The sequence below is a fragment of the Chenopodium quinoa genome, unplaced genomic scaffold (genome assembly GCF_001683475.1).
Source record: "Chenopodium quinoa cultivar QQ74 unplaced genomic scaffold, ASM168347v1, whole genome shotgun sequence".
Lineage (NCBI taxonomy): Eukaryota > Viridiplantae > Streptophyta > Magnoliopsida > Caryophyllales > Amaranthaceae > Chenopodium > Chenopodium quinoa.
In genome coordinates this window covers 1,406,546-1,429,218 of record NW_018743283.1, presented here as the reverse complement: position 1 = coordinate 1,429,218, position 22,673 = coordinate 1,406,546, and the positions used below count along the sequence as shown (strand labels likewise).

Below are 22,673 nucleotides of genomic sequence, written 5' to 3'. Positions count from 1 at the left end.
TTGTTTAATGAGAATTGTCCTATCCCATATGAAAGGGATAGGGATAAAAAAAATTAGAGTTATCCCTCTATTTTTGTAACAAGGGGGGCAGTCGGGCAGATATAAGGTGTAGGGATTAATTTTGAAATGTAAAAGACAGTTTTACCCTCAATGAAAGGAAAGGAAGAGGGGATAGGAGAAATGTTAGTAATGATAATTATGTAATTTTACCACTTATCCCAATTTAATTCCCAAATCTTACCAAATAATGGATAACATAATTTTTATCCTTATCCCACCTATTAATTCCCTATCCCTGTCGCCAAATGCCCCGCCAAGGTATAGAAATTGAGGGATAAAAGGTGATTTTGCTTTGTCATATCCCTCTCTCTAATCTCAATCCTTAGAAACAAACATGAGATTTTAAAATCCTTTTCCCCAAATCCCTATCCCTCTCCATTTATCCCCCTAAACAAACATGCAATACTAAGGACTTGAGGAGGAGTGAATTACGAAGTACCTTTTTTTTTATTTTTTTTTAATATATATGCCATGTTTTTTAATACTTTTCTTATGTGAATTTTACATAATATTTTAATAATAAAATATTATCGAGCTGCTCGCGAGCTTATCGAGTCGAGTTATACCTTGCTCGACTCATGCTCGTTAAGGTTTCAAGTCGATTCGAGCCAACTAGAGTCGAGTTTTGACCGGGCGTTGACCGAGTCGATCTCGAGTTGCTCGCGAACTACTCAACTCAATTAGCACCCCTATATCCGTTAAAAATTTCTTTCAAAAATAAAATTATATCACAAAAGGGTATTTGGGTTTTTTGAGAGAGTATTTCATATATGTATAATAAATTAATGATGATTTTGGGTTAAGTGAAAACTTATTTGGTCAGTTTCGGCCAACTTAATTATTTTTATTTATCGGGCCCAGCAGCATCGTAAATTACTATTATACTTCAATAGTTAGACCCAAATATTAATACTATTTTTATATAAAAAAATTATAACCTTCAAGACAATTTCTTTTATACCCTTGGAGTACTATGCACGAGGTACTGGGTACATTTTATGTTATTCCGATGTAAGATTCTGATTATTTCACTTTGTATATACGTAGATCCTTTTAAATTACGCCACGTCAACACACATTCAATAATGTCATGTCGATATCAGATTTCAAAATCCTTACTGAAAAAAAAACTCAATTGCACGCATGTTTACAAAAGTAGAAACTCGGGCCAACACCCGGCCTTCTCACTAGTTATTAAATTATTTAATGTTATTTAGTGTGGATATTTGATTTAAAACTTTTTGATTGAAAACTTTTTGTTACATAATATTATATGTTATTATTACATAATATTGAAAACTTTTTGTTACATTATATCATATGCTTATGTTATTATTCTCTAAATTATATGTTATTTGATTGAAATTTTTTGTTGCATAATATTATATGTTATGTTCTCTATATATCCATCTCTACTAATATTTTGGTTCTATTTATTTTCTTTTCTTGCCTTAATAATTCTTTCGATTTTGTTCTCTGTTTTTATTTAGCTAGCTACAACTTGTAAAATTAGTTTTTAACAAAATGATACAACTTTTTGGCAAAATAATACAATATATAATTAATATAATAAAATAATTTATATTTTAAAAAAATAACATCAAGTTTGAGAAAAATAACCTCATACTTAGAAAGATCATATGATTTAAACTAAAATAACAAAAGACTAATAAAATACATAACACAATGTTTAAGCAAAATAACATTATATAGTTTAGAAAAATAATATAAAGTTCAATTCAAAATGACACATCGTTGGAACTCATATAAAAATTACACAATTCTTAGGGAGTGTAAAATTATTTTATTGAAATAACATAAGGTTAAAATTTAAAAATAATACATTCATATCCAAAAAAAATTAACAAAATGATAAATGCGTAAATATAAAAATTAAATTAGCACCAAAAACATTTCTAAAGTAGAAAATTAGCAAGATTTTCTTAACATATAAAAGATTTAATTAAATATCTCTAATACTTTTGTAAATATGATGAGTCTATTATATATATATATTTTATTCCCTGTCTCGTGGTCATATTTGTACTTATTTGAGCTCTACGGAGCTATTTTTATTACTAATATACGTTTTCTAGTGTTTTTGTAGAGTTTGTATTATTTTGTAGGAATTTGTAGATTTACGGCAATTCCCGAGCTTATTTAAGTAACTACGAAAACATTAGAGACGGATTATATTTTATGACCAAATACTTGAAGCTGAAGGTCGAGTTAGAGAAATTTAGTTCGGTAATTAAGGGCTCGATTAAGTAAAGAGGTGCAAAGTTTCAATGTTATATTACTATCATGGACCAATCAAGTATTGCGGACCAAGTATGAAGGAAAGAAGAAATGACATATTCTTAGGTGCACACTCATGCATCTAGAAATAGGTGTAACAACAGCACAATATGAACATTAGATTTTTAGCAAGTGAACATAGATATAAAAAATATGAACATTAGATCTTTAGAAAATGAACATAGGCATGAATATGTGTGATTTTCGATTTCTTATGTGGTGACTCTGTGATTAACTTCGATTGATTAGGTTATACTAACTTCGTTAACATTTAGTTCCAACTCTGGGGTATTATTTGAGAGACATAAAATATTCCAAAGTTACAACTAAATGTTAACGGAGGTAGTATATGATTTTCTTAATTCTAATGATTTGAATTTTATCCGATTTTCTGCATTTTTTTTATCAATGAACATAATCATGCAAAATATGAACATATGCATAGGTTCCCTTAAATGTGAACATTAGCTTTTCAGAAAGTGACACATTGGCATAAAAAATATAAACTTATGCATTTCAGAATGTGAACATAACATTTCACAATATGAACGTAAGTATTGGTTTTCTTAAAGTGAATATAAGGATTTAAAAGGTGAACATATACGTAAAAAAATATGAACATAAACATTTAAGAAAGACAACATTTGCATAAACAGATTTAATTAATATTTCATGAACAACACATATTTACATTATGAATATTTGAAATTATATATGAATATATAAAATATGATTATGAATATAATGCATTTAATTATGAACATAAAAATTTGAAGAAATAAAAAATAATATGATTATGAAACATATGCATTATAAGTATTAAATGTTCATTTATTTACGTGTTCATTTTTATTATTAAATGTTCATTTTTTTCATGTTCATATTTTTTTACTAAATGTTCATTTTGTAGAACGTAGTGTTGATTTTGGCGTATTGCGGATATGTTGTCTGGGTTATTAAATGTTCATTTTGGGCCTTCCCTTTTTGCACCTATCTTAGGTGCATAGGACCAATTGAGAAGAAATGGACCCTAAGCAAAAGAAGCCACAAGGCCCAGCTCGTAGCTCCAGCTGATCGGGCCCGATAGGGCGAGGCCAGGCCCGGTCGGGCGGACACCTTTAGTACATTTGGGCCTACACAATTGGGCCGCTCACGTTGATTTTGCTGATGATTGATGATTGTGTCGATCTAGGAGGTAGTTTTAGTGGGTTTAGGAGTAGTAGTTTGACTTTCTATCAAACTCTCTATCCTATTACTCCATTAGATATAATTCATATAAAAGGAGTAGTAGTACGTAGGTTAGGAGGATTAGCCTTAGATTAGGTAGTTTTTTAGTTTTCTTTTTTTCTTTTAGTTTAGTTTGGTTTAGTTTTCTTTTCTCTTTCTCTCTCTAACTTCTTCTTACTCTCTTTCTCTCTCTCTTCTAATTAAACTCTTAGATTTTCCTCTCTCTTGTTTTTCTCTCTAAACTCTTGGTTTATGCAATTTGAGCTGTGATGGACCGCTATCCGGTAGGGGCACGTGTGTCCCATACTAAGGGCAAAAAAGTCATTTCTTGTATAACACATGGCAGTAACCCAGTGTTATTACTGATGTAAAAAAATGTTTCCCTCTCCTCTTCCATAAACTTACTGCGCTATAAAAATTGGTCCTTCTCTCTCTCGAAAATTCGTGGCCGGAAAAATCGTCGGAAAGATTGCCATAAACCCTAGCAGAAAACAGCCGATTTGAAAGCATAAAAGGGTGTGGAAAGTTGTGATTTATGGTGTCGTTTTTGCCCTGTTGAAGAGCGGTTTTTGAGATCCTGTAATTTGCGACAAAAGTCAAAGTACTATACAGATCGTTACATTGTCAAATTGCTTCGTCGGAACATAATTGGAAGGATTATTACATACATTTACCAGTTGTCGTGCCATAGCAGGTAAACCAAGCTATTAATTTGAATGGAAACTTTGAATTTCGAATTTTTAGGGTTTTGTAAACTAGGATTTTTCTGTATAAGGTGGCAGAAAGGGTGGTAGGGGAGGACGAAGAGGTGGCCGGGGTTCGCAATCTGGTGGGCGTGCGAATTGTGGTGGGCGTGCGCCATCTACAGTCGCCGAAAAGGTAATTGTGGCCTGAGTAGGTAGTTCGTTTGCCATTAAAATGGAATTTGTTGATGATTATAATTGAATTTGTGTATGTGGAGTACTGGGTTTGCCATTAAAATGGAATTTGTTTAATGCTTTTATATAATTGAGCATGTTAGTAATTGAGGATGTTAGTAATACTGTGAATAGTACGGTTGAATTGAGTATGTTAGGTATTATATTTGTTGATGTTAAATTTTTTTTTTTTATTTTTTTTTTTTATAATGTGACTAGTTTGTTGAAGTGACAAAATGTGACTAATTTTTTGTGGTGACTAATGTGGTGACAAAACTAAATTTGGAGATTGGTTTAGTGTAGGGTTTAATGTAGTTTAATATTAATTAATTATATTGCTTTTGTGCCTACCTAGGGCTTGATTTATGGCGTAAATTTGATTGATGATTGTTGCTGCATAACTGAGTAATTAGTTTCAGACCTTTTGTAGCTGAAATTGGTGCTCCCTCATGTCTTTTAAAATTTTCAACCTATGCTTAGCATTCAAGGGCTATTTTGAATCAAAATCCTATTATTTAGCTTTTTACATACATGTGGGGTGGATGAGATTTATGACTTACTGAATGATTACTAATACCCTTCTACTTCTTTGTTATGCTAAAAGACTTTCTTTGTGACTTATAGGGTTAGGGTCCTTGATGAATTTAACTATTATTCGTTGCATTGAATTATCGGCTGAAGTCTGTGCTTATATTTTGGTTGGAGCAAAATGACAGTTGAAGTCATTGCCTAATTATATACAATTATACATGCCTTGTCCTTTACATTTTGATTTTGATTTTTCTTTTTTTCCCCCTTGAAGCTGTTGCTCTTATCCTCTTTGCTGCAGGATTCAGAGCTTATGACATGTTGTGTGATTCATGTGAAAGATGGTTTTTTACTTGAAAAACTTTCATAGCTCCATGGTTAATATGACACCATTATAGGACCTAGATTTGAGCTGTTGTGAATCAAAGTGTGGTCTTCATTCTTACACTCTATTCCTTTTAATTGTCATCTAAGTCCTAGATAACACTATTTTGTAAAGTATTTCCATTGACAAAAAGTAGTAGCCGTATAAATTCAACAGTAATCTTCAGATATTTTAGGGTTTAGGCAGGGGAGTGAGCAGAAGTGCAGAACCAAGATAGGAAGTTAGAAACACTTGGTGTGTATCCTTTAATGAATGAGTTTAAAAGAATTTTAATGAGCAGAAACATATTTGAAATTGTAGGGTTAAGTATTTGCATATCTGAAACATGACAGGCTTTCTTTACAAGGTTTCTTTATAATGCTTATAAAGAAACCTATACTTGTGTTATTGTGTAGTTGTCTTTAAAAATTTTCAACCTATGCTTGGCATTATAAAGAGACCTATTCTTGGCATTATAAAGAACGCATAAGGAAAAATTATCTGATCCCTTCCTATCTCTTCAGTGGTTTATTTGAATCGGGAATATCCGCCAATTAACAGAAAGTTTTATATATTTAAGTCTTCGTTAAAGGCTAGAGCATGGTACATGAGTTAGAAATATAAGGAAGGCAACTGGTTGTGCCAATTTTGTATATTAAATCATTATGGACATTAGAAATTATGGGCCATTAGAAATATAAGGATGTTCAAGGCAAATGGCAGGCAGGAGGTTAATTAATGTTGGTAGTCAATTCTATCTAAAAATTTAAGTTATGCATCCTCTGTCTATAGTTGTAAGACTTGTAACTTTGTAAGCCTAATTGTAATATTGTGTAAATTTGAAGTGATGTGTGTGTATATTTGATTTATTAATTTTATGTATAATTTATTAATTTGATTAATAATTTTATGTAACTAAATGAGATGAGGTTAAGGAATGAGGTTAAGGTTTTCCCATAACTAAATGAGTTGAGGTTAAGGTATTCCCATAATGACCTCGACCTTGTACAAGTATTAGATTTCAAATTTTGAGGAATGATAGTGTATTTGAAATTTCTACCCCTTTAAGGTTTGATGGCATATTTCCTTTTGTTTTACAGGTTTGTAAGAAAATTGATTATGTTGTGTACATGGTGAGTTGTTTATTTTACTTGACTATGATAGTGGTTTGCCTTATTGGAGTGTTGTTGAATATATTTAAAATGTATTAGTGTAGGACAATACAGTTAGTGAGGGTGGTAAGATTAAGCTACTTGGTAAAGTTATCGAAAGAAGCAATGAGGTGCTGAAAAGGGTAAAGATCTTATCTTTGTTTATGGTTGAATGTGTAATGGCTTTGTTATATAAAAGTCTTATCTTTTCTTATGGTTGATTGTGGCATGGCTTTGTTATAATTTTATGGTTAAATGTGGGCTTATTGGTATATATTGTTTGTGCAGCCTGAAAATGTAAATTGTCGGGTGGAGATGTTTGGTATGATTTTGAATGAATTTTGTGAGGAAAAAAGGAAAATAGTTAAGGACATGGGATTTGCTAGACTATTTGGTTTAATTGATAGGAGAATTCCTAGGGAGTTGGCTTATTGGCTTGCTACAAGGGTTGATGTACCTAATTATTGCCTTGTTACTCCGGACGGGCTAGAGTTTACATTTGACCCTGTTCAAGTCTAGTGGGTTCTTGGCATTCCAAGGGGTAGTTTTTCGGTCCGGAAGGAAGCATTTGATGAAGAGATGGAAAATTTTCTTCAAGTTGTCATTAACCGATTCAGCATGACTACACCTAGCAATGTGAAAGGGATAGATATGAAAAATTTAGTGAGTTAGTTCAAGCTCCACTTCAAGATGTTTATGAGTTTAGAATAGCATTCATGCGTGGATATTTTGTGTCCTACAATATCTTATAGGCTTTGTCCTAAGCTTATACCCGCAGCCATTGCAGCAAGTCTGCCTCAATCCTATGATTGGTGCACATTAGTCCTTGATCAACTTATGTATGCTATTAAGAGATTTGCAAGGAGGTTTTACCCAATGGGGTATTCCAAAGGATGTGGAGGCTGTACAATATTTCTGTCGGTAAGTTATTTAGTTTGCCTTTTCTTAATAATGAGACCATTACCATCACATACCATGTGTAGGCGTCGTTTAAAGTGTGCCTACGTTAAAAGCATGTTGTGAATATGCTTGACACTCATAGGAAGTGGGAATTGACATTACGATTTGGGACAAATAAAGTAGGGAGCCGCTAACAAGTTTTTTTTTAGGTACTTGTAAACCGTTCACGGATCATAAAAAGGCAACCACGATAAGGGACAACGATAGGCAACAACGATTGACCCGTGAAGGTTACACCCCATTCATAATCCATGAGATTACTAACTCCATATGGTTCGGACCACGAAAGGAGGATCGGGGATGATTGTACGAAGTGAGTCATGGAGTCACATTCGCCCGTATTGGCCTCTACTCGATTCTTATATTGAAAAGCATTCATGTGATCTCAAAGGCATACAAACAATAATTCAATTCGCTCCAAACTATTATTTAACTAAATTGGTTTAAAATTAATGCACACATAATTCTAAAAATTTGGTGATCACTTGAATTAATAATAAGATTAAAAGGATCCTAAACCGGTTGTCCAAATTATCTTATTAGTCGTGATTTTCAATTACATATTCCCTTTAAACATGCAATATGGTGATCATAATAAATAATAGAATCAATATTAATATAAAAACCAATTTAATCATAATTCCAACAACATAAGAATCGTTAGAAAAATAATAATAATAAAAAGAACATGATCCTTACTTTGAATCTGTTTGTTTGCAAGTACAAAATAATAAACGAGTTAGTAACTTCAAGGAAATAATAAAACAATAACTAAATTAAATTAAATTAAATAAAATAAGGTTGATTTTGGGGCCAAACCCTCAAACGATTCTACCTTTCACGCCTTGGCTTAAGGACGAAACTTCGAGTAAAATACGGACTCCTTTGAGTGCTTGAAGAAGGAATTTTGAAGTGAAAAGGGTAGGCTAGGGTTTAGATTAATAGCATAGAAGAGAGAAAATAAGAATAATCGAATTCTGGTTGCCCCGTACATCAGAAATGAGGGGGTATTTATGGGGAAGTGTGCTGAGGGAGCACACGGAACCCTAAAATGATAAAAACCCTAAAAAAGTATTCCGTGACACGGTCAAACTGTACCGTGACACGGTCAGACTGTACCGTCAGACGATACAACTTCCCGTGACACGGTCAGTTTTGGAGTGACGCGGGAAATTTTCAGAAAACGGAACGGAAAACGCGTTAAGGGTTTACGCAGAAAGGACACGGAACTTCTCGTGTCACGGCAGACCTCCCGTGTCACGAGAAGTCCCACCGTCAGACGGGAAGATTTCCCGTGACACGGTCAGGATGTACCGTGACACGGTCAATTCCAGTCCATTTTTCTGTCTAAATTCATTTTTAACCCTAATTTCTTTCGGCTTTTTAAGTGTCGATTGATAATTTCGGGCTTTTTTTCTGAATTTTATTATTCGGGCTAAAATAAGAAAATAATAAAATAAAAATAAATAAAATATTTGGGCCAAAAATAAATAATAAAATAAAAAGGTTTGGGCTTAAAATTAATTAACAAATTAAAACTATGCCTTTACCAAACACCAAGACTAATCCATGGACCTTTCAAAGGTATGAATTTAATAAAATATGATTTTTTAAGCACTCTCGGGATTAAATACTAAACCCGACCAATAGTGGCGGTGAAAGGTTATTTATCATTGAGTTTGGTTTTGGGGAGACATTTTTAGGTGTCTACACCATGTTAACTGATGACAACAATTTTATTTTCAGATAATGTATCTTGATCGGTTGAAACGACCCCCAATGAAGTAGGGAGTTTTTCCCTCGAATGATAGTGTGGACAGAAACTGAGATAACAATGGCCAAGAAGGCTGACCGTCATACGAAAGGTGATTTTGGAAAATTAGGGGTAAGTGAACTTACTATTATATGCAAATAATCTGAATAATTTTTTTTTATAATGTTAGGTGTTCTGACTGAGTTGGGTGTTCTTTGTAGTGTGTGAATGTGGCGTATGGTAGGCCACATGTAAGGGATGCAATGGACATTATGCCAGTTAAAAAAAGAGCTGGGGCTGTTGCTGCTAAGGTGCGGTGCAATTATGGAATGTGTTGTACTTTGTTTAAAGTTTTGTTGTGTGTGTGACTGATGGAAAATGTATTATGTCAAAACAATAGGTTGCTGAAGCTTTGTTGAAAGCTGTTGATGTAGAAGAGGAGGAGGATGTAGAGGAAGAACTTATATCCACTTAAGGTGCGAAAAAACGGTCAAAGGACAGGGCGGGTTATTTCGGGTGGAATAAGTCTTCAGGTATGCAAATCCTCTTCTTGTTTAAAGTGTTTGTTGTGTGTGTGTGACTGATGGAAATGGTGTGTTGTGAAAATGGTGTGTCATCATGTATTAAATGGTGTGTTGTGAAAATGGTGTGTCATCATGTATTAAATGCAGCTCTAGCTCGGCTGTAAACTTAGCTCCCACAATTTTTTTGGCTGGTAAATGAAAATTTTCTATGTGGTTTGGGTACATGCATATAAGGCGTGTGTTGCATATAAGGACATTAGTTGGTGATTTTCCTCAAAAAAAAATTGAAAAACCCTACTATTTTATGAGGATTTGTAGTTTATTTTGGTGGATCGATATAGCTTGATATGTTGTAATTTTGGTAAAGCTCCATTGAAAGGTCTTAGTGTGCTTTGTTGAGGCAACTTATTGTCAATCGCTAAATGCCTGCATATGGAGTATGTTCTATGGAACTTTACTTTTTGGAGGTTTTAGATTAGGGATATAGAAACAACCACTTACATAGTCTATATTGGAAATTTGGGATTATGATGCTCACTTAAGCTCTGCTCACTTAAGACCATAGATAAAGGCTTAAAAAAATCCGTTATATTTAGGCTGTGATTTGTGAAATGGAAGGGCTTCAAGCCCTAGTTCTTTGTCAATCACTTGAGAGCGTCTCTATGTCAATACAAAAGGCAGCAAAAAAATTTATGTACATGAAAAAGCCATCATCTCTTTTTTCACAGTAATTGTTATACATCCCTTTACTCTGACACCCATCATCTCTTTTTCACATTAATTGTTATACATCTACAATATTAATAATGATGATTTTATTATTGTTAATCAAAGTAAAAAGTTAATGTTATTTACTCTTATGATTACATCGTCTGTTATGCAAGGTTCCTCTTCTGCTGCTGTCCCTGACATAGATTTTTTTATTACATCTCAAGTGGCTTAATGTGTAGCACACCTGTGCTAAACAATCAGTGGGAGGAAACCCAAAGAAGGGAGAAGGAGAGACAGGAGAAGGAAAGGCAGGAGCTGGAAGAAGTTAAGAGACAAAGAAAGGAGAGGGAGGAACGGGAGAGGATTGAGAAGGAAAGGGAGGCTTAAGAGAAGCATGACGAGGAAAAGGAAAAGATTGAAAGGCAGGAGCTGGAAATTGATATACAAAGAAAGGAGATGGAGGAGCGGGAGAGGCTAGAAATGGAGGCTACGGAGAAACATGACAGGGAAGAAAAGGCTTGAAAGGGAGGAAAGAGATAGAATGGAGAAGGAACAAGAGGAATTGGACAAGCTTGAGGCAGAGCGAGAGGAAACAGAAAGGTTGGAGAGAGAGAGGTTGGCGAGGGAGGAAAAAGAGAGGTTGTAAAGTGAGGAGGAAAAACAGAAAAGGATCCTATTACGAGGGCTAGAAATCCAGGAGAGAAGTGATCATGAGATAAGTTTCAGTTCTGAGGAGGAAGGGTTTGATGAATGTGGTTCACCGTCGACCTTGGTTGAAAGAAGTCAACGGAAACGGAAGACAACGGCAACACCCAGTCGAATAGTTCAAGGGTATGTAATCACATGGCGGCCTAGGAAGCATCGAAGCCTCTGCCAACCATTGTTTGATTTTGTAAGAGTGAACACAAATTTCTCCCCAAGGAGGAGGCAGCATAGTAACATGTAAGTATTCTGTCCATAGTGATTTAGTCTGCGTATTATTGTTCTGATACTTTGATAAACTTTATTATTGTCATGATACTTTGATAAACTTTATTATTAGTTAAGAAGATCCGGTCATGCTAAGGTGTGATGGAGAGGTAGCAACTCTTAGTATGTGTTCTGGTGTAGCGCTGAATAGGGGCCAAGTAGGTAATGTAGTACACGATAACAAGTTATGTTTTTTCAACTGTTAATAAAGTAAAAAGCTTATCTGATTTGATATCACCATGATGTGTATAGTATGTTAGGGTTGCTGGTAAATTGTATGAAAAGGTTTGGGCTCATCGCTTTAAAGGTCGTAGTCGACGGTTCATGTTGGATCCTGCATTTGTGGTATATCTTGTCTTAAAAAATTTAGAGTTCATATGTTGGTAATTATTTTAATATATAGGATACTAAAGTGTGATTTGTTTTTCAAGATTCGTGTTTTGAAAATGAAGAATTCAAAAGAGTTGGACCGGGTCACACGTGTGTTTAGTAGTCAGATGTTTGGTTTAACACCGAACCTGATTAACGTGGTACGGAATGTATTCATCTAATTCTGTCGTAAATACAAAGAGGCAGTTAGTATGGAGTTTATTCAGTAGTAACGTGGTTTAAAACATGAATTTTATTTAGGTCTTTGTCCCTGTTGTTTTAAACAATCACTGGTGGTGTGTGGCCTTTTCGCTTAATCAGGAAGAGATTCTAAAGATGGACTCTATCGAAACGTCCACTGCTGCAGATCTCCACTGGCTACATGTGAAGCAACTGGTAAAAATATTTTACTCGAGTCTTTGTTAGTAACTCTATTTTTTTTTAGCATGTAGATTGAATTTTTCAAATAAATAGGTTTTGCTTCATACAAACTAATGACAAATAGTTGCTTCCTCCCAAGGGATAGAGAACTAGATTAATTATTTTCAACCTATTAAGGCTGCAGGTTTATTACAACATTGATAGAGAACATTAGGCTAGTAAAGACAATAACAGAAGGAAAGATGATGAGAAAGAACATACATGTTTTCAAGGGACTATTTTTATGTTGATTTTTCAAAAATGCAGCAACCCCTCCCACTTGCGCGCAACAAAATCACTTGCGCTGGGAGGGGTCGCGCAACTCATTGAGTTGCGCGCGCCACCAGCTCGTAGAATTTTTTTTTTGTTCGATCGTTTTTTTTTTGTCGTCGTTTTTTTTATTCGATTTTTTTTACTTGATTTTTTTTATGCTATCCTTTGAATGTGACGCTAAATCACGAAGAGACAACTTCGTAATTGGGAACCTATACCAAACTAAAAAGAGAAAAAGAAGACTATCCTAACACGTTGCATATAGTCACATAAGCATGCTATAAGTCAAGATTCACGCAATGCCGTTCTAAGGTAAAAAAAGGCTTGGGTGTCCAAAGGTACCATATCTTAAAAAACGTCGCACAAATCAATCACTCAACGTGTTGACTCATGACATCGCCCTCCTAACATTTTGTTGGTGATATGGGTGGGATGATTGTTATTGATTTCGGGATAGGCGCCTAGTGTTGACGACTCCTAGTCAATGAGCCAATCCCCAATGGTTTAAGTGTGCTATGCTTATAAATGATGCAATGTTGCTTGTTTGGTTTTTAATCTTGTGCAAAAGGAAGATATTATGCGTTCAAGTCTCGCTATCTAACTAGAGATTATCCAAGTTCATTCTCGTTACAACCCATAGGCAACCTAGTGTTGGAAACCTTGGACCATAACTACGAATTAATCATGTAACCTCTAAGTCCCCAGTGGAGTCGCCACTGTAAGAGGGTGATCCCATCGTAAGGGGTACTTTCCTTATTGGCCACTTAAAAGCCTAGGACTTTACACTTGTTAGGGTGTAGTAGGATTTGAATTCCTGACTGTTTGGGGGACCTTGAATTAGAATTGATTCTATTATCACGCTTTTTTGTAAGAAACAAGTAGGAGTCGCCAATGAGTTTTAAGAAAAACTCATAAACCTCGTTCATGCCTTTCTTCCATGTGGAATTCATGGAATAATTAGCACAAATCATAAGTTTAACCATGCCCAAATTGGTCTATAAACTAGAAATGAGTTCGGGAGCGAGGGTACTAAAATAACGTTCCTTTTAGAGGGAAATTGTTTTCCTAGCCCTAGTACGGCCTCTACTAGCTCTTTCTTTTTTACAATTTCATCACCAAACAATATATGCAACGCGATACCTAAAACTATGTTAGTTGATTTTATTTACAAGCATTAATTCATGTAGGAATTACATCGTAATGTCGTTATTCTTATTTAATCAAATTCGTGAAAAGGACAAGAAAATAAACAAGATTCGCCTTGGCTTAAGTGATCAACCAACAATTATTTAATTCAATTCTAATCTTTATTTAACGCAAGATACTATGTGGAATTGATTAATTAATTATTTTAAAGATGATCAAACAACACTAATTAATTAATTAAAGTCCTTTTAAACAAGAAAATAAAGGTGATTTAACTAAGTGCTCGGGAATTTACCACTTCTCTTTGCTAGATCTCCGTTTATAACACTTATAGACTCCTTGTTGGCGAACCTCCACTGTAGTAACAAAATATCAAAAGGATGAGTGTTTAGGACAATAGGGCTAGGTTGCACAAGTTCACAAGTATTTCGCTAGAGTTTTAGGTTAATTTCTGTCTATTTAAGCTCGGTCTAAGCTCGTATTTATAGGGAATGATTAGGTTTAGGGTTTCGAGCATTCTGCCGCAGCAGGTGTCACGCGCAACATCCCAGCGCAAGTAATTGGGTTGCGCTGCTATGGGCAGCGCAACTAATTGTCTTGCGCGCGGCTTTGTGGTAAGATTCGATTTTATATTTTCCGTATAATTCTGAATCTTCCGTAGCGTAACTCTTGAGGTTGCGCTGGCTGTCGCGCGCAACTGAATTAGTTGCGTGCGGCAGCTAGCGCGACTCTTTGAGATGCGCGCGACTTTTTCTGTGGCAACACTAAGATTTAACTTAGGCGCTCCTAAATTCGTCATATTAGGGTTTAAGCACGGGCTTAAGCCTAATTATGATCGGGTTTAGTTAATTAGACCTTTGTTTTGGCTTTTTCTTTAATTTGGGCTAGTCTTTTGTGTCTTAACCAGTTATCCATAAGTATTTTTCACTTCGATCCAACACAAAGATGGTTTTATTTATCGTCATCGCATTTCCTGTCGGGACAGGATGACAAAAGTAGATGTCTACAGTACTCATTTCACTGAATTCATTGGTCATTACATCAAGGAGAGCAAGGTCAGTTGCGACCTCGCTGGAATTATTTGGGATAGAGAGAGGAGATTCAACAAGAGGCTCAACATTAAAGGGAACTACATTAGACTATATGGCAAAAAGGGGGTCGGCCTCATATCCTAAAGACTCGTCTACAGACTCGGACTCGGACTCGGACCCAGACGATTCAGATTCATCAAACATATTACCTTCGCCAGGGGTCACTTCCAACTTTTCTCCACTTGGCGTAGTGATCTTCACTGTCTTGCGCCATCCCTTTGAAACATCATCAGCTGGGACAATTAACTTAGAGGGGTCAAAATTTTTGCGTGATATGACAGCTTGAATGAGCTTAGAATCGTCATTGCAGACAGGCTTGGGTTCATTCTTTTTTAGTCCAAAAAGAAGATTAATGTTCATATCATTAGAGCTTGGACTGGCTGGTTTCTCAGTTGTGAAGAACTCATCGCCTTCGTCAACAAAGTCACAATCAAGGAACATCTCAGGCTCAGAGAATTCATAGCATGGGAAGTTTTCCCCTTCTTTGATGTACTAGCCGTTGAGAGTGAAAAGATATGGATCCATGGCCATTTCCGTCTTCATGGTTCGAGCATTATTACGAGCCTTCATTTTCAGGAGAGCCTGTTTCATATCTTCTTTTGTTGGCTTGAATCCCAAGCCAAAGGTATCCTTCTTAGGTGCACCAGGATGGCCCCAAAGTTCGGCCATTTTATTTTTGAGTCCGAGGGTCATTCTTGGGAAATGCCCTTACTTCTTCATAATGGTATTAACATTGGTGTTCAAATAAGGATCAAAGTCGAGGTGACACTTCTCCTCTTCTTCGATCATGAGAACACTGTCTAATAAAAATCCCCAGAGATCTTCATCTTCCTCATCATGTTCAACATGGACAATGGGAGTATCAATAACTTGAATGCGCATAGGGGAGGCATCAACGGTGATTGGAATCCCTCCAACTATAACTTTCACCTTTTGGTGAAGTGATGACGGAATCGCCTTTAGCTCATGAAGCCAAGGACGTCCTAACAGCAATTGAAAGAAGCCTTAATGTCCACCACCTGAAACTTGGTGCGACGTTTGATGGCTCCATCAGTTATATTTAACATGATAGTACCCACGGCTTGGCGGCGAGTATTATCGTAAGCACGAATCCCTTGATTAGTGGGGATTAATTCTTCATTTTTATGCCCAACTTCTTTGAAGTGCGGAGTGGGCATACATTGATTGCTGAGCCATTATCAACTAGGCTCATAGGAACATTCATCTACTTACACACCACAGTAAGGTGTAAGGCCTTGTTATGTTGGTCCCCTTCCGAGGGCAAATCCTTGTCAGAAAAGGAAATTAGATTAATGGTACTTGTCAATTCAGTAGTGTGAAAGCTGACCAGCCCTTGAGGAGTCATATCAATATCAACTCCTATTTTCACCAGAGCATTCATCACAGCCTTTTGATGCTTGTGGGAGGTGGCCAAAAGCTTCCATACATTCATTTCCACCTTAGTCTTTTGTAATTGTTTGATCACATCGATGTTCACACGATGGGATTAACTATTGGTTGTGATTGCGATGGAGGTGGAGGTGGACTAGGCTGTTGCAACCGTCCATTTCTAGTGAGAATTTTGACCTCAAGGTCTCCCCAAACATCTTCACTAGTGCCAAGAGGTGAACAGACTATATTTTTGAGATAGACGTCTTCATCGTCACTATCCCAAATTCCATTATTCACTTCTTCACAGTTTGAAACGAATACAACTTCTGGTAGAGGTTCATTTACAGGTTGAATGAGTATTGATGGATCAAAGGAGACTTCATCTCCCATGATAGCCAAAGCATCAAAAGGGGACCTGTTTGAATATTGGGCTTCTTGCCCCCTGGAGGGACAGGAAGTTGATTAATTAGCATCAATCAGGTCTTAGATTGCATCCTTCAACCTCCAACACTTCTCAGTAGTATGACATTTGCGTTAATGAAACTTGCAATGAGCATTGGGGTCATAGCTAGCAGTTCTTGACTATGCAATTGGCATATATGCAAGCAATCAAAAGCAGCATCGTAGCTCATTCCCAAAGGCGTGTAAACCCTCCTTTGCCTTTGGAATCTCTGAGTGGGAGCATTAAGAGCTAACACATCATTAACATTGACGTTGTTGGTAGCATTATTGGGTTTGGAAGACCAAGAAGGAGTGTCGTTCTTCTTGTTTTTCCAAGTGTTGTTGTTGTTGTTGCTACCAGTAGTCTTCATCAGTTCATCTTTGATATTGATCCCAATATCGTACACAGCTTCGAAGGTATTCAAAGGCAAAAACTTCAAGTGCTGCTTGTACTTATGAGTCAGACTTACAATAAATTGGCGAACCATCTCTTTCTCCTTGGGTGGATCCACCAAAAGTGCAGCTATTTCTCTCCACCTGCTTAGATAAGTTGAAGCCTTCATTTTCCTTCTGTTTGAGAATGGAGAGTTCACGTTCAGCAGTCTTGGCTTGAATGTTACACTTGTAACGGTTCATGAAGCTTTCAGTAACATCCTCCCAAGTTGCAACATGTTTGGATTCCAGAGAGTCACTAGTAGAAAAATGCTATTTGTAACGCCCTATTAGTAACTGGCGTATATTATGCTAGTTACAAAAGCATCAATAGTAACCGACTAAGATAATGTCAGTTACTAATTTTATCATATTAGTAACCGGCGTAGTAAATGTTAGTTACAAATATGTGGTTTTTTATTGTTTAAAGTCTTATCAGTAACTGACTAAATAAATGTCAGTTACAAATATTAAGTCAAAGAAACTTTGACCAAAAAGTTTGTAACTAGCTTACAAACGCCATAAATCAAAGAAACTTTGACCGAAAAATTTGTAACTAACTTAAAAATGCCAGTTACAAATATTAATATTTTTTTTGAAGTTATTTTATTTTATTTTTTTTGAATTTTTTTTGAAGTTAATTAGAGCAAGCAAACACAGACTTAGCATTTTTTTCACTTTTGCGCAACTTAGCTTCTTTCTCCTACGTACAGTTTCTCCTTCGCTCCAACTCGTTCCAATAAGAATTTCTTTGGTTTTTTCGAATTTGGGTTCAGCAAAAGTGGTTTTATATTGTTGTTTAGAGGTATGTAATTTTTCAAATTAGGGTTCTTGTAACTTTCCATTTCTTAATTCAATAATAATAGCCCTAATATTCGAATTGATTTGTGTTAGCTAATTAATTTCACATCAAATTGGATGATTAAAAACCAAGAAAATTAGGTTTCATGATTTCGATTTAATTAAAACGATGTGGTCGACCTTGTGGTGATGTTGTATGCTGCCGATTTTAGGTTTCATTCGCTATTCTTGCGAATGGAATTCCTTTGCATTAAAAATTTAATGGTTTAATTACCTGGTTTTGAAGCCTTTTTTTTATGTTTAAGATTAGGATTTACTTAGTTTTAGCAATGGATTGATGATAATAAAGAGGTTTAGGAGTATTATGTTTAAAGAATAGAAGAAATCCATTTTTTTGCTACTAGTTGTACCGTGGGATACTGGGATTAGGTTGGTTTTCCTAAAGTTTTTCTTATGTTTTAATGCTTATTTTCATGTGTAAATCATGTATACTTGTTGTGTATGTCTCTATGAATGTTTTTAAAAGGTTTCACATGATTATGATAGGAGTTTTGAGGTGGAAAATTGGGTTAGAACATAATAGAGAGCTGCTGTAATTTTGTGCTTGTATTGTGTGGGTTAAATGCCTTGTATATGATTATTTTCAACCTTTTAATCCTAGAATCTTGTTGGGATTTATTAGGTTATTATCCCCTAATGTAATGGTATGGTTTACAAGTGTTTTTGATGAGTTTTAAGATGATTTTGTGCACTTGAAGAACAAAAAAACACTGCTCTAATTTGTCCCTGCTAGCCATGTATTACGGGTGTGGTTTGATAGATTTTGCTCCCTTTCATGCTTAATTTTTTTGTGGGATCATGTTAAGGATGTAATAACCTAGATATATATATTAGTTTATATGGTTAATTTCATGTTTAAAGCCCCTATTATGAACTTTATTATGCTAAAACCATAATCTGAAAATTTGCTTTGTTCTGTTCATGTGGCACCAGCTATAACAGGTCTTTAACCCTTGATTTTGATGGGTTATATTGGTACAAAGTATGTATATTGTTGCTAAGGTTGTCAGGCTAATTTTGATTGATGACTTGAATAATTTGTTTGTTGAATTGTAAGATTAATTAGGCCCAAAAATCTGTCCTTGTAGGCTCTAGTGTAGAGAATATTGTATTCTTTATTGTAACCTGGTTGAGTATGCAAGTTCCAAAATATAGGTGGACTAGGCTGTGCTTTTGACAGTTGGTACATAATTTCCCCAAAAATAATCCGAGCTTCATTTCGATCTTCTCCTAACACTTAATATTGTCTGCTCCTTTTTGTTAAATAAAAAATATGGTGGATTTTGGTTGACTTACAAGATGAAGAGATCATATAAAATGATGAAGAACCTTCCCCATCTTCCTCAACAAATCAAATGGAGCTAATTAATTCCTCGTTTGTTAGAGGTAAACCTTTCATTTGACTTATAATTTATATGTTTTCGATCTTTTTTTTATTTAAGTTAAGATATGCACGAAATTTCAGGACTAAATTCAGAAAACTAAGGTTGCTTCTAGTATGTAATCCCTCAGCCTGTGTTAGCTGACAACTGATTTCTCAGTTAGACTTTTTTTGTTATCTGTAGTCAACATTACACTAGATTGTAGTTCTTGTCAGATACTATTAAGCGTAAGATTGGTTAACTTTTGATCCCTTGTATGTTTGTTAGTTAGATGATCAGTCATGATTTCTGAATGCCCCATATTATAGTAGGGTTATGGGCTGCAATTTTGATAGCTTAGGCAGGGGAGTACTCTACAGGACTATTCGTTGGGCAATCTCTCTCCAGCAATTTGTTTGTAACGTTTGAGCTCTGTGTCAATGACCCTGATTTGGTAAGAGATAACAATGATATTTTATATTCTATACACCTGCAAAATTGCACTGACAGATGCAGTAGTGAAAGTTCAACGCATCTTGTCAAGCTACATCAACCAAAAATTAAGTAGTAAATGAGAAGTAGGAGAAATATGACACACATGTATAGGGCAAGACTTTAGCATAAAGACACATGTAGTGCCTATGCCATCACAAACAACTTAGCGATTGCAAGGGTAATTTGAAAGAGATTAGTGATGAATTTGCCTCTTCTTTTCAAGCTAAAATGCTTTATACGTAGTTTGGCTGATGTTTTATTTTTAAAAACTATAATAAACATGTTTTTTTTATTTATATTTGCAGGAGTATTTGGCCAGACTTGCTGCCTACAAAGATGTAGAATTGGATAAGATTCGAGAATAATGGGCTAAGTTTTTAAGGCTTAATTTTTTGTTGAAAGACTAGTTATCTTATTAATCGATGTTATGATTAATCTCATTTAACTTAATAAAACAATATAACACTTTTCTTTATATCTACTTTTATTTAGCCTATTAGTTATTGTTATTACATTTCTAAATTATTAATCAATTTATTTTTTTATTCAAGTTTTAATTGCGCTGCTTTTTGGAAAGTATAGTTAATTTTGTTGCATTGTATTGTTGTGGATGAATAATTCAAGTTGTGTGGAATTATTTGGAGTGTTTGTATTGTATGTTATGGGTGAATTTAAGTTATATATGGAAGTATTCAGAGTACGTATTTTGTTGGTTGAATTGTAACAGGTTGTAACCCATTTGACGATGGGTCGTTTTGTAGGATATATTATCATTCTTGTATTCGAATCAAATATTTATATAAAAAATTATTTATTTATTAGTAACTAGCGTAATCAAATGCTAGTTACTAATAGTATTTTTTAAAAAAAAATTAAAAAAAATATATTTATAACCGGCGTTGAGATTTGCCAGTTACTAATATCCGTAATTGTAAACGGCATAACTTAATGCCAGTTACGAATAGTACGCTTTCTAACTTTGAAAATAGACTTTTTGTAACTAGCGTTAGGCTAAGCCAGTTACGAATAGTACATTATTTGTAACTAACATTAGCCGGTTACGAATAATTCTCATTAGTTGTCCCGGTGGCATTCGCAACCAACAATTCCAGTTACAAAAAGTCAATTTCGCCAGTTACAAATAACACTTTTTCTACTAGTGAGTAGAACCACTGTTGACAGGCATGATCCAAGAAAAGAGGGAACACGGTAGGGAAGAGTGTCACATCTAATCCCTTAAGAGTCATGGTCGCAGAAAAAGCCTTCAAGTTGAATAGGGGATTATCGGTAGGCTTGAACTTGGGAATGTCAGCAGTGGAAAACTTTTCAGGAAGCTTGTCCCTTATGGACGAAGAGGTGACAGGTTGCTCCACATAGGTGAACTCTTCAGAGATCTTACTTATTTGTTCTTTTATCTTGTCCATTGCAGCCTGTAGACACCCATTTGTGTCTCCCCAAAACCAAACCCAGTGATGAGTACCTTTTACTTCGAATGAAGTGAAAGTGTGGAAAGTCTAGTGTTGCGGTTAGTTTTAATTCTTTTATTTCTCTCTATTTTTGAAAACCTATTTTAAGAAAACAGCCAATCCAGTTTGGTTTGGTCCATAACAAGGGTCCAATAATGGTGTAATTAGATGGGGTTTGAAAAGAGCTTTCCAACGATATATTATAAGCCCAATTTCGATGAATAATGAGGAAGTTATGGCCAAATTACTAAACTGGGCCCGGTTTGGTCCTTATGTGCGGCCCAATGATCTAGAGGAGGGCCTAATATTGATTTATCATTCCTAATGCAATTAGAATTGATTTTAGTTTTCTAGATTCTTCTAGAAGGTTCTTTTCATTCCTAATTCAATTAGCATTGATAAATTGACTTTAGTTGACTTTTTAAGTTTTAATCAGAATAAAAGTAGTGTTTTTAAGAAAAATACGATTTTGCCCTTCTAGACGGCTAAAATTTATCAAAATTAAGAAAACGCGTGAAACTGATTATTAGCGCCTGACGACAAGCATTAGCGCCTGGCGTTATGGCTTGGCGCCTGGCGCTAACCTTCAGCGCTTGGCGCTAATGTCCAGCGTCTGGCGCTAATCTGTTTTATTCTCGTCGAAACTCTGATTTGTTTTTCTATCCGCCTGGCTGATTTTCTCTATAAATAGCCTCCTAAAATCTCCGTTTTCGATGATCAATTCCCATCAACTCTCTAATTTTCTAATTCTCTTCTCTCTCTAAGCTAAAGCTTATTCTCTCTCTCTTTTCTAAACCAACCCTTTCGCATACAAAATTCCGCATTCAAAGATCTGAAAACACCTAGCGTTGTTCGAAGTTGCCTTCGCCCTAGACGTGAAAGGTTTGATTTCTGAGGGTTTGGTCCCAAATCTAGTCTAAACTTTCTTAATCTCTATTTCAATTATTTAATTTAATTGTTTATTATTTTCCTTGAAGTTACTAACGCGTGTATTTTGTTATTAGAAAGAGATACGAAGCATCCAAGTAAGTGCTTTAATTGATTTATTGATATTATAATATAAGAATCATGTCTAGGCTGTTATTATGATTCCTAGTGTCATGTTAAGGCATTTTGATCTTCCTAGTATCATGTTTAGGGTAACAACTATAATTTCTATTATCAAATATGACAATTGTGATTCCTGCAATGCTTCCTTTTCTTCCTAATATTCATGTTAGCATCATGTTAGGGTTAAAGTTTTGATTTTTATGCTTAGTGACATGCTAGGGTTTGTTATTAATCTTGTTAGTATCATGCCTAGAATCTTGCTAGTATTATGCTTTATTGTTAACATGATTATTTTAATTATGATTATGATAATTATTATTTAATTATGATTATTATAATTATTATGATGATTATGTTGCTCGATATGATATCTACTGTTATTGATTGATCACGCCTTTTATGCATGTTTAAAGG

The 22,673-nt window shown here is 35.0% G+C and overlaps 1 protein-coding gene across 13 annotated transcripts; it reads left to right on the top strand.

Annotated features, from left to right (window-relative positions):
* The first annotated feature begins 3,537 nt into the window (after nucleotides 1–3,537).
* Nucleotides 3,538–20,636, top strand: LOC110735416. Of its 13 annotated transcripts, XR_002514095.1 has the most exons (15): nucleotides 3,540–4,279; nucleotides 4,361–4,464; nucleotides 6,495–6,527; nucleotides 6,606–6,688; nucleotides 6,834–7,466; nucleotides 9,252–9,390; nucleotides 9,480–9,569; nucleotides 9,659–9,791; nucleotides 10,667–11,435; nucleotides 11,536–11,624; nucleotides 11,715–11,807; nucleotides 11,894–11,992; nucleotides 12,093–12,227; nucleotides 19,187–19,273; nucleotides 20,049–20,636. XR_002514095.1 is itself a non-coding variant. In XM_021915609.1 (6 exons), the coding sequence occupies exons 1-5, from the start codon at nucleotides 11,552–11,554 to the stop codon at nucleotides 19,250–19,252; spliced, it is 462 nt and encodes a 153-aa protein (XP_021771301.1). In that variant the 5' UTR covers nucleotides 11,442–11,551; the 3' UTR covers nucleotides 19,253–19,273; nucleotides 20,049–20,636. The 13 variants fall into 13 exon arrangements, 1 of the variants encoding a protein (XP_021771301.1); XR_002514094.1 differs by having other exon boundaries at nucleotides 3,539–4,279; nucleotides 6,611–6,688; nucleotides 11,536–11,807; XR_002514100.1 differs by having other exon boundaries at nucleotides 3,539–4,279; nucleotides 10,718–11,435; nucleotides 11,536–11,807.
* Nucleotides 20,637–22,673: the final 2,037 nt, after the last annotated feature.